General features: G+C 33.5%; 2 protein-coding genes across 5 annotated transcripts in view; one reads left to right on the top strand and one right to left on the bottom strand.

Annotated features, from left to right (window-relative positions):
• Positions 1–13000, bottom strand: part of LOC126734734 (POU domain, class 6, transcription factor 2) — a 262067-nt gene that overhangs the window by 192988 nt on the left and 56079 nt on the right. The window lies entirely within an intron of this gene.
• LOC126734313 (uncharacterized) lies at positions 7630–12857 on the top strand. The gene is made up of 4 exons (XM_050437885.1): positions 7630–7890; positions 7972–8270; positions 8351–8553; positions 8704–12857. Exons 1-4 carry the CDS (start codon positions 7630–7632, stop codon positions 12855–12857), a joined length of 4917 nt encoding a protein of 1638 aa, XP_050293842.1.

The raw sequence follows: 13000 nt of genomic DNA, 5'->3' as shown, positions 1-13000 counted from the left end.
CGCGCATTAGAGGAAATTTTACATAAATAATGGAGTTAAAAGGGAAATAATAGCTATTTAGAGTGTCTGCCGATAGCAAATATTATGCATGTTCACACGCCAATATTTCGGCAAATAGCGAAAACCGCATTTCGGTTTTCGATTTAATGTTTTATGGCAGCGGACGGCGCGAACTCTGACGAAGGTAAAAGTGTTGAAAAAGTCTTCATATATAAAAGGTCTTTTTTTATATTAAATTTTTTTTTAAATAACTAGTCAAAAATTAGTTGTAAAATACTAATTTTTAAAGTTTGGTAAACTAGAAGTAGTTACATGATTAGGTGAACAAACATTTATAATGTCAGTGATTTTAAAAGTTAATTAAGCCACCATCAAATCTGGTTTTATTTAGCACTGGATAAGATAGCACAACAACATACTTCGAACAGCAGTGATTTATTAAACTTAACGACTTTATTAAACGGAATTTATAATTTTTTTTCCCATCGGTTTGATTATAATTAAAAAACTATATTAGAGGTTAGGTCATTTAAAAAATTAGTTAGACTTTTAGTTGATACTTGAAGTAACCATTAGCTAACATAGCTATATGAGAATTTTAAATCTCAATATCGATTTTAAGGGTTATGCTTGTTGAAACACCACCCGAAATGAAACTGCAATAAATATAATATATTTGTTCTTTTATGGGCTTAAATAGGATCAAATATTTATTATAGTAACAAATTGGAAAACAGAGAAAATTAAAACTAATTTTTTGTATTCCTATTATTTCAAAATTAAATATTTTGGCAGTTATTTAAAAAGACGACTCTCACCCAACAAAAAACAGTTTTTATTTTCCTATTAATAAATATTAAAGACCTTAATAGTTTTAAATGCAAATCGCATGAAAAAGCAACAAAATTGTACTTGCTGAATGGGTTTTAATCTATTTACTTTAATGCTTATTTTCGATCTAATTATGTTACTAAATTGAATATTTTAATATTCCTGTTAATTTTGAAATACTTGTATACAAATGTAAACTTTAATAAAATCTAATCATATAATATTATAGCCTTAACAGTTGCTTTATATTTAGTAAAAGGGCGGTGCTAAATTTAATTGTGGTTAGCTGGTGATAAATATGTTAATTTCATCAAATGCAGTTTAGGTAAAACGGGATGCCCTACTCTATATCATTATCCCATTTCGAGCCAATGTACAAAATGTGTCTCATATTATACTAACGCATAATATTAATGGTATTACTAAATATTTTGACTTCCTTTATAAATAAATAAATCAAAATTTGTATTTCACTTAAGTTAAATAACTCCAAAGGTTTTAGTTTTTTATTAATTTCTTTTTATGATTGACCAGAAATAATTGCGATTTTAATTTTTTTAGGCAACAAAATTCCCAATGATATTGCTTTACCACAGAAAAACTAACAGACAATCCTGGAGTGAGCAAGCAGTGGATGCAGTTATATAGGCGGTTTCATCTGGACAATATGGATACCTGACTTTAGAAGATAATTAAAAAAGAAATAGATAATTCGGTTTGAAGAAACATATCCTTGTTAGCTTTAGGAAACTTTGGAAAAAAAGGCTGATTACTAAAACTAACAAGTGCTATAAAATATAAGTTAAATATTTCAGTATATATTATGATTTCCATTTTAGTTTTGCTAACAATTTTATCTAAGTATGTCGGCCTTTCATATAAAACATGGGCATTTAATTAACAGAAAACTTAATAAAAGTAGTTCTTACTTCTCCATCTTAGATATTCTGCCTTACAAATTAAATCGTCAAATAATAAGATGTATGTACAAAGGAAATGTATACATTTTTGCTTAAAGCTTTCCTTGAAGCTTTCCACTAACGACGGACCGAAAACAGGTTGCCTGAAGATTTTAAAATTTAGTATGCGAGATTAATTGTACTAATATAAAGTGAAACTCTTAAAACAGTATTCCAAGTTTCTAACTGTTATATTCTACAAAGTCCGCGGAAACTACATCAATGGATTTTATGGAAACTATGATTTATTAATAAAAATATTGCAAATTTGACAACGTGGCCGGGCTATTAGACGACACACAACAAAAACATGTTGATAGCGTTGGTATGTCTGTTTACACCGAGGCCAAATTTTAACTTCAATTACATTTTTCGATTCTACGTGAGAATTTAGTCACATTTATTACTATATAGCTGCTTTAAATGACTCTATGATTCTGGGATAGTTTGTAGGAAATATGTGGTTACTGTTTTTATTGGATAACACTGGATGACGCTAATAATTAGGTTAAGTTGTTTGAGAACTAGGATGGTAAAGATGTCTTTCGATAGTTATATTATATATATTATATTATTATAGTATATAATGACACGGTTTTCTTAAATCTTCCCTAAGTGAAGAACAATTAACATCTATCCAAATCTGGTAGTATTAATTATATAATGGTATGCGGTATAGAAGTGACCTAGTGTCTGGATACTGTAAACTAAGAATGTCTTAGAACAATGGCCTCATGTACATTTCTAGCTAAAATAAATTCCCTAGCGCTCTTAGAAAAATTTAAAAATTAAAAAAAATAATTTCAGAAAAACGCAAAAAAAAATCTACTAAGATTTTTTACAATCTTTAAAAATATTTTTTTTTACTTCCTCCAAAAGGGAAAAACCTTACTCAACCCAATTTTTTTAGATAGGGTGATGCCACTTGTTGAACCTCCTAACGGAACGGTGTACTCTTCTATTTGAAAAAACCAAACCTTTACTGTAAATTGAAAAAAACTGTTTAATGGTGTTGCATTTTATTTTTCAATTTAAATTGATTTTTAATACAATAAGCTAGATGCCCCATTCGTTACTTAAATAAATCACAATAAGAATTGTTTATAATTATTGAGTAAGGAACAATTTCTCATGATTAATATGACTGAAATACATTTTTATTGCTTCTCTTAAAGTGGAACACCTGTTCGGTATACTGGTGGCGCTAGTATCGCTACGCCGCGGATTTTTTTATTTATTGGATTCTGCTCCCTGCCTTGGTTCTTCATGGGTCTGTCACTTGTTAAGATCGATATCGATTGCCACCTCCGATATTTCTGCGGACTTGGTTCCCGTGTGTTTGTAGGAGCGCCCGTAAAACTTTACAGCCCAACCAAAGAGGTAAGAATGCAAGTTATATATAATATATTCCTTACTTTTGATTCATTGGAACCTCTTTTACCTTATTAAGACAAGATTTGGTTATTTCTTGGCAGGATGCCTAAGATTTAATTAGAAACTTAGCGATGGTTTTCTTTTCTTTTAATTTCTTTCCCGTTCTTATTTTCGATTGCTTCTTAACCTTAACACTGCCTTGAGGGTGTAATGGTTTGGAGTTCTGTGATGTGCCACCACTGACACCAGAACAATCTAGTTTTTCGGTCACCTACGGTAAGGAAGCCTAACTTAACTATGAGCCCCATTTCATACAGATAGGACTCGGACAGACTGCCCAGCTTGTCTTGATAAAGCTCCACGTGTTGCTGACTGGTGACTAGGAGAATTCAGGCCAGTTTTATTATATTTATTAATTTTTTAAACCTTTTTCTATTTCTAAATAATTTGTTTTTTATTTGACTAATGTTGATTAGGGGGATATGAACACATACTCGAAGCCATATAACCTTGGGTTGTGTGTTCATGTCTTTCTCGCCTCACTCAATAACTATATAATATGTACTATTTTCCATACAATTCACTTTTAAATACTTTTTCAAACCATAAGCTATAATCTAACCTAAAGTGTAACATAATATTTCAAATTATTATTTTATAAAGAGTGATCATTGATTATATTTTACAAATATTGTATAAATTGTAAAAAGTGCTTTATGTGAATAAAATGGGTTGTTGTTAGGAACTGTTGCTTCTGATTGCCATAGCGCAATCCCAAATATTTTTACTAAAATTGAAATAATCTGGTAAGAAGTTTTCTTAGTTTTAGTAAAACTAAGTGGCGCCTATTTGGTTCTCTTTATTACTATTTTAATTATTTGCAAACTGTGACTTATTGAATCCTTATCTACGAGCGGCCAATAATTTTGAGCTACCGTCTGCAATACTTGTGTACAATTTAACATTGTGCGACAATGGTATAAAAATTTAAAAAAAAAATTATACCGACACTAAACGCGTATTTTATTCGTAACTCATCCTGATTTGCCCCCACTGAGTCAAAGTAATGTAAGTAAAATTAAAAAGCAATTCATACCTTATGGTCATGTAAAAAGTATTCTTAAACAAAAGCAACCATCGGTAAGCGAGAATGTAAAACTGGATATTCTCGTGAGTTATGAAGAAAAGTTCTAAAGTCAGCAAGAAAAATAGGCTTTAAAATGAAACCAATCCAGGAGCTGCTAGACGACAATTCTGATTGTAGATTAGAATTTTGCGAAACAATGATGAATTTGGTGGATAATAGTCAAATATTTTAGTTTGGGTTTTTTACTATTAATGAAGAGGAACGTATGTAGATGTCTATGTCACTTTAAAGTTTAGGCTAAAATTATCTTTATCTTTTCTTTTTAGGAAAACTGGCAAAATTGTCGTTACTATGCCAAAACATACATGTAAAAAATTGCTTTCACTCAACATCTTTCTCTTTTAACCTAAAAAAAAACAATAAACTTGTAATTTAAAAAAAACAAGTATTAAGTAATAAAAACGATACAATATTTCAAGGAATTAAATTAGATAAGCAGCTCTCTTTTAACCCGCATATATTGTCATAAATAACAAATTAGCAAGTGTCATTTTCTTCTTATGAAAAATAATGCAATACACAACAATAGGCATTGGTAGAATTGCGTACATGGGCATGTTTCCGAGTCTAATAATGTATGGTGTATTGAGATGGGGTCAATCTACAGACTGGCATATCATATTTATTCAATCAATAAAAGCAAAGAATCCTAATAAAATTGAAACAGATAGACTCATGTCACCACACTTTAAAAATTTAAAAATGTCATTTTTCCTGCAGCATACATAGAACAAGCACTCCAATATGTAAAAAAAGTCAACTTACCAATATAAATAAAACAAGAAATACAAAATAAAGTTACGATTTCTCACCATAGACTAGCCTTAACGCAAAGAAATTTTAAAATATTATTCATCAAACCTTTTAATTGCCTCCCAGATAAAATAAAAAGTCTGCCCTCTAATAAATTTAAACTCACAATAAAAAAAAATCTTCCTTCACATAAGTCCATATAACATTCTTATAGTTTGCGGTAATGCAAACTATTGCTGAGCTTAGTAGAGCTACTACTATTTGTATTTATTTGTATTTTGTACTATGTATGTGTTAGTCTTAGTATTTAAAAATGTACTTAAAAAGTTATTAATAATTATAATATTTTATTCCTATTTTACTAAGTACAATATTTTGTAACCAATTTATTACTTAAGGTCCTATAATTAGTGGTAGATGCTAGATAACTACCTTATTAACAAACTAAATAATTTTATTAATTAGTTTAACGATGTTCAAACTTACATTGTACTGTAGGCGTTATTGTACAATTGTAGTTGTATTCATCCATTCAAACAAGTACAAAATTGGTGGTCAAGTAGCACATACATCTAATGTGTGGACGGGCATCATTCGAGATCGAATTATTGGTCCAATATTTTTTTTACAACTGGTGACACATATCTTAAATTTTTACAGAATATGTACCTTCACAACAATTTCCTACTAAAAATGGAAATTTTGGTGCACGTTTTGTACCCTGGTAATGTACAATAATATCTTAATTATATGTTCCGCAATAAATGGATTGGACGGAGAGGCAGAATCGAATATCCAGCAGGGTCACCAGACCTTAGATTTTCAACTTTGAGGTTCTCTGGAAGTAAAAGTCTGTCTAACTAAGCCGAAGGATCAGAAACGAACATCGAATTATTACACCAAATGTTTTAAGATTCGTTAAAATCAGATTTTTAGGATTTTTAAATTTTAATTAAAAAATTAAATCTCTTAGGTGGTCAACCATTTTTTTCCTTTGTAAAGGATCAACTTTATTAGATGATTAAAAAAGAAATACTCATTTTGGCTTTAAGAAACTCTTCTTCTTAAAGAAGAAGAGTAACTAATAAAAAAGTGTCGCAAAATGTATAAAAAAAAAATTAATTTTAGTTCTCTTTAAATTTTGCTAACAATTTTATCTAACTACGGCGCCCTTTCTTAAAATATGAGCATTTAATTAACAACAGCAAACTCAACAAAAAAATAGTAAATGTCTTTCTTCTTCTTTTATATATTTTATCTCACAGACTAAACTGCCCAATAATAAAATGTGCGAATAAATAAGAAAAGGGCAAGATATGCTTGCAACTCGCGGGAGGCCGCCCTTCGCGTCGCCCGCGACCTTGAAGCGTCGCGGCGGCGGGTGCCTTGATACGAAAGCGAAAGTGCACGTGCTGCGGTCCAATGCCGTCACGTGAGAAAGGTTAGGGTCGTGGCGGAAAGAATTTCTCCATCGAGTTTTTTTTTGCTCCTTTTTCCATTTATCCTCTGCCCGTCTGACGTCTGCTTGCCGTCGGATTTCTTGGCTTTCTGCCGGATTTTATGGTTTTCCTGTGTATGTTTTTTTCTCAATCATGCATCCTTTAAATATATACATGAAAGGAATTTTTGTTTTTTAATAACAGTTTTTGATTCTTAAAACTTGGGCTTAACATTTAACCATTTTTCTGTACAGCCGTATAAGCTCATTCTCATGAATTCACCAACTCCATTACACGAAGTAATTTTCCAAGCACTCCAATGTCATGGCTCAAAACCCTATTTGGTGAGGCGGATAGAGGCCATGCTCTCGCAACGTTATCCCAGATAATACCGGACATGCCAGAAACATACCATTTAAGTCAAATGTATGACCCAATGTTTCAGACATTTATCGTACACTCTAGTACGATGATTTTTGTAAATTAAAGCAAAACAAACAAGGTTTTTGAGATACATTTAAAGCAAAAAAACAGGAAAAATCCGCGAACGCGAACTATAATATTGTTTGAGCATAATTATTATTTTTCAAGACGTTTTAAAGGGTATTTATGTAACAACCGACAACGCCGCTTTTGCCCCTCCATTTTTGTACTAGCCACGCTGCGACGTGGAGAAAAGAGAGATCTGTGTGGGTTCTAGAAGGGTCGTCCCGCTAGAATCTTTTTGTCGCGCTTTATTTGTAATTTTGAAGTAAAAATTATAGTTTCTGTTAGTAAAGTGCAGCACAGTTTTCATTCATACAGTCCACTACTTTGAGCTAACATTTTTGGTCCAATCGAGACGGATGGGTCAGTATTTGAAGTGATTGCTCAGATAAAATATCCGCAGTCAGGCGGCCATGTTGGCCCGTGTAGCCGTCGCATCGTCATCGTACAGGCAGGTTGATGTGTATGGCCTACGTTAGAAGGTTCCAGTCCGAAGAAATTGGGTCGACGAGAGAGTAAGTCCGTTCCATGATAATAAATTTATGATTTTGGTCTTTCATTTGGTATTGTGTACTGTATTTAGGTTTTGGTAAGAACTAGAATCATTTGTGTGTTTATTTTATTATAATTTATTGGTAACATGGAGGATCTACGTAAATTAAAGATAAAAAGGGGAAATATCAAGGGATATTTAACCAGGACCAAGTCCTTTTTAGACTCTATTGATTTAGATTATTTGACCGAATTAAATTTGATACAAATTAAGACAAGATTAGATAACGTTGAACCTCTTTTGTGTCAGTTTAACGATGTTCAATCTGACATCGAATGTCAAATGACCTTGGAATCGCAAAGTGATGAGGATTCTAGTAAAATTTTTGAGGAAGAGTCTTTGAACAGAGTAGGTTTTGAGAATGAATATTTTTCACTAATTTGCAGTTTAAAATCAATTATTAAAGAAAAAGAGGAAATAAATTCGCAGACTTCGGTAGTCATTAATAATAACGCAGTTAGTACTCATGACGCGCAAAATGTGGTCCCATCTAAACCCTCAATAAAATTACCTGATCTGAAGTTGCCGGTTTTTAATGGGTCGTATGAAAAATGGCTCGAATTTAGAGATGCGTTTCAAGCCATTGTTCATAAAAATGTGCATCTATCGGACGTTGAAAAGTTCTTTTATTTAAAATCCTTTCTTGAAGGTGAACCTTTACAAGCCATTGCTAATTTGCAAGTTACGAATGACAACTATTCAAATGCTTGGTCAATATTGTCAGATAGGTACGAAAATAAGCGATTAATTGTATACAACTATGTTAAAAACTTATTTGAGTATACGATTTATTTAATAAAAATTTAAGATCATTAAAAAGTCTTGGGCAAGAAGTTGATCAGTGGGACACATTAATCGTGTTTATGCTGATAAATAAATTTGATTCTGTGACCCGTCGCGAATGGGAAAGTTTTCCCATAAAAGGTGAGTTGCCAGGATTGGAAGATGTTAATAAGTTTTTAAAAGCAAAGTGCGAACTACTTGAGAAGTTGGAGGCTTCAAAACAGGATGGTAAGTTGCCTATTAAATGTGAAAGGGTTAAATGTCACGCTGCAACAACAATACAATCGAAGTTTTCATGTTATTATTGCAAGAAAAATCATTCGATTTACAAATGTTTCGCATTTAAAAACCTTAATGTTAATTCTAGAATTGCGGCAGTAAATAAAATGAAACTGTGTAGTAATTGTTTTAGTCCTGATCATACCCAAAATAATTGTCCTAAATCTAATATTTGTCGTCAATGTGGAGAAAAACATAATTCATTATTGCATTTAAACATCCAGTCTCCGGTTGCGCCCGTGCATAGTAGGCCTTTCGTTTCGGTCAACTCCCCTCCGCCAGTAACGAACGGGATCGAGAATTCGACTCATGAAAATGCCGTAGCTTTGAGCGCCACAATAGGGGAAGTCAACCACGTGGATTCGAATGTTAAGGCAACGTTGTCGCTTTTAGTAACAGCTAAAATACGGGTTTTCGATTCACGCGGAAATATTTTTATAATCAGAGCGTTGTTGGATCCAGGGTCGCAAAGTAACTTTATATCGGAGAGTTTGGTTAGTAAATTAGGTTTAAAGCGGCAAAATGTTGATTATGAGATTAGGGGTTTGGCTCAGGCATTGTTAGCTACATCGAGTTCTCGAGTAAACGTAACTATTATGTCGAATATTTGTGACGATTTTAAAGAAATAATTCCTTGTTTAGTAATTTCAAAAATTACGCAAGATTTGCCTTATATGTCTTTTAATATTTCTCAGTGGAAAATTCCAGGGAATATAAGCTTGGCTGATGATACATTTAATGTACGGGGTAATATTGATATGTTGTTAGGTAATGATATATTTTATAGAATTCTACTTATGAATCAAATTTGTAGCCCGGGCATGCCTGTTCTTCAGAATAGTAGGTTGGGATGGATTGTTGCAGGTAACTTTAATCCAAAATGTATACCTGTTTCTGAGAATAGAGTTTTGGCATGTCATTCTTTTGAGCAGAGTATTGATCAAAGCTTAACTAAATTTTGGGAACTGGAGGAATGCGAGTCAAATAGTAAAGTTTTGTCGAAATCTGAACAAGATTGTGAAGAACATTTTGTGAGCAGCTTCGCGCGCAATTCCGAAGGTCGTTTCGTAGTTAAATACCCCTTTAAAGAGAATTTACATCAGCTAGGTTTTTCAAAACAGATGGCGTATAAAAGATTAATTTATTTAGAAAAAAGATTACTTAAAGATGAAGTTTTAAAAGAGGATTATATAGCGTTTCTTAATGAATATAGAGATCTGGGACACATGACTAAAGTTAAAAACTTTTCTATCGACTCGAGTGATTCGAATAAATATTGCTATTTACCACATCATGCTGTGGTTAAAGAGGGTAACTTAACGACCAAAGTCAGGGTTGTTTTTGATGCTTCGGCTCAAACTGATACGGGACTCTCTTTAAACGATGTACAGCATGTTGGTCCCACAATTCAAAATGATTTATTGGCTATTCTTTTAAACTTCCGAATTTATCCTTTCGTGATTAATGCAGATATCACAAAAATGTACCGACAGGTATTAATTGACCCTAGTCAACGTGGATATCAAAGAATATTATGGAAAAATATTGGCGATTTATCCGCAGAAATTGAATGTTTTGAGCTTAATACCGTCACTTACGGTTGTGCCTCCTCGCCATTCTTAGCGGTCCGTTGCTTATATCAGTTGGGTTTGGAGTATAAAGATAAATATCCCAAAGCAAGTCAAGCGATTATGAATTGCTTCTATTTAGATGATTTATTAGCTGGGGAGTTTTCGCAAGCTGCTCTATTGCAACTTCAGCATGAAATTTCTTTTATTCTCAATACCGCGGGTTTTAAGCTTCGGAAGTGGCTTTCAAATAAGTCTGAGCTGGTATCACAATTTGAAATTGATAAAAATGAGTTTTCCAGCATTTTACAATTAGGTGAAGGCCAACAAAATAAAACATTGGGTTTATTCTGGGATGCCGCGCAGGACTCTATTCATTATTCCATAATAAATGGTGATGTACCTAAAAGAATAACAAAAAGATTAATTCTGTCTATCACTAGTCAGATATTTGATCCACTTGGATTACTAGGTCCAATTATTGTAGTTGCAAAATTAATATTGCAAACTCTTTGGCAGAATCGCCTATCATGGGACGAGTCAGTTCCTCAAAGTCTAGCAGAAAGGTGGCTAGAGTTTTATAAAGATTTGCAATTTCTAAGTCAGGTAAATGTCCCTCGCTATGTTTTGGCTGATAATTGGAAGATTTTGCAAGTTCACGGTTTTGCAGATGCATCGGAAAAGGCTTACGGTGGTTGCGTATATTTGGTTTCATTTTCATCTACGGGCGAATATATTTCTTCGCATTTAATATTGGCTAAGTCTCGTGTGGCGCCATTAAAGAAAATTACCCTTCCGAGGTTGGAGCTTTGTGCCGCGGTTGTCACGGTTAAGTTGGTTGAGAAGGTCAGAAATTCAATATGTGTGTCAATTGACCATTGTGTTTATTGGACTGATTCGTCAATCGCATTGTGCTGGATTCAAGCTTGCCCCAGTAGGTGGAAAACTTTCGTAGCAAACCGGGTAACTGAAGTTCAGAATTTATCTATCCCTGAAAATTGGCACCATATTAGATCAGAGATGAATCCAGCAGATTGCCTTTCTAGAGGAACTTCCGCTGCTTATTTGCTTTCCTTAGAGTTGTGGTGGAAAGGGCCTATTGACATATTTTCTAGTCCACCTCCCGATATGCAAAATCTAATAGAACCTAAATTTGATATACCAGAACAAAGGGTTTTGAGTCATTATGGAGGTGTAGAAGAGACATTTGAATTTGATTTTTTAAGATATTCAGCTTTATTAAAGTTACAGCGAATTATTTCGTATTGTTTTCGGTTTTATCATCGTCTTAAGTCAAAGGTTAAGAAAAATGGTCCCATTAGTAGTGACGAGTTGAATTGTGCTCTTATTTGCTTGTTAAGGATCTGTCAATTACAATCGTTTTCTAAAGAATATGTTGCTTTGAAAAGAAAGGATCTGGTGTCAAATTCAAGTCGTATCTTATGTTTGAATCCTTTCTTGGATAATGAAGGCTTGATAAGAGTTGGAGGACGCATTCAAAGGGCAAACATCTCTACGGAACAGAAACATCCTATTATTTTGCATCCTAAGCATATGTTGACTTCTTTAATATTAAGGCTGGAACATGTAAAATTACTTCATTGCGGGCCTCAACAGCTCTTATATTCAATTCGACAACGTTTTTGGCCAATTTCTGGTCGAAGAATTTGCAGATCTATAGTAAGGAGTTGTGTTGTATGTTTCAAGGCAAAACCAATTTCTCAAAACTATTTGATGGGCAGCTTACCTGAAAGTCGATTAACCGCATTCCAACCAGTGTTTACACATACGGGCATTGATTATGCTGGTCCTATATCCATAAGAGATAGGAAAACCAGAAATCCGAAAATTTTAAAGGCCTATATATGTATTTTTGTGTGTATGAGTACCAAATGCGTTCACTTGGATGTGGTAACTGATTTAACTACTTCAGCTTTTATTGCGGTATTAAAGCGTTTTATTGCCAGACGTGGAAAACCTTTACATATCTATTCGGACAACGGTTCAAATTTTGTTGGAGCCAATTCAGTACTTTTTGATTTCCTAAGGTCAAATTCCGACAAAATAGGTTCAACTTTGTCCACGGAAAGTATCTCTTGGCATTTTAATCCGCCTAGAGCTCCCAACTTCGGTGGGTTGGGGGAAGCCGGCGTAAAAGGGTTTAAGTTTCACTTAAAGCGGATTATGGGTGATTCTAAATTATCTTATGAGGACCTGAGTACAGTGATAATCCAAATTGAAGGAGTGTTAAACTCCCGACCAATATCACCATTATCTACGGACCCGCAAGACCCCACTCCACTCACTCCTGGACATTTTTTGGTGGGAAAACCCCTCACTGCTATTCCGGAGCCAGTTTATACCGAAGTTGCAGAGAATCGTCTCAATAAATACCAAAGTCTTCAAGCTATGATCCAGCACTTCTGGAAGAGATGGAGTTTGGAGTACATATCCGAGTTACAGTCACGTCTCAAATGGAAGAAGTCCTATGTAACTTTGTTAAAGGTCGGCAGTCTAGTGATCGTCAAAAAAGACAATGTTCCAGTTTGCAAATGGAAGGTTGGACGTGTCCTTGAACTTCATCCAGGTCCAGATAATATCACGCGTGTTGTGACTTTGAAATGTGCTGATGGTTCAGTGTATAAACGTGCAATCTCTAAAATTTGTGTATTGCCAGTAGAATAAGCTTTAAGAAATCTTAGAGTCAAGATTTGTGTTCAAGTGTTTATTTTGAAGTCGTTTATTTTGTCAAGCCTAAGGCAAGCTTTACATTTTGTAATTTTATTTATTTGTTGTGTTGAAATTAAGTATTTCAAGGCGGGCGGCAT

The sequence above is a fragment of the Anthonomus grandis genome, chromosome 3 (genome assembly GCF_022605725.1).
Source record: "Anthonomus grandis grandis chromosome 3, icAntGran1.3, whole genome shotgun sequence".
Lineage (NCBI taxonomy): Eukaryota > Metazoa > Arthropoda > Insecta > Coleoptera > Curculionidae > Anthonomus > Anthonomus grandis.
Note: the sequence above shows the minus strand (reverse complement) of the source record. Positions and strands in the feature narration are given on the sequence as shown.

Excerpts from the sequence above, each read along its gene's own strand:
- LOC126734313 (XM_050437885.1), top strand. The coding sequence starts at position 7,630 with ATGGAGGATCTACGTAAATTAAAGATAAAAAGGGGAAATATCAAGGGA. Across the intron at positions 8,271-8,350 it reads TGGTCAATATTGTCAGATAG|ATCATTAAAAAGTCTTGGGC; the intron begins GTACGAAAATAA and ends TAAAAATTTAAG. Across the intron at positions 8,554-8,703 it reads GGAGGCTTCAAAACAGGATG|TAAATAAAATGAAACTGTGT; the intron begins GTAAGTTGCCTA and ends GAATTGCGGCAG.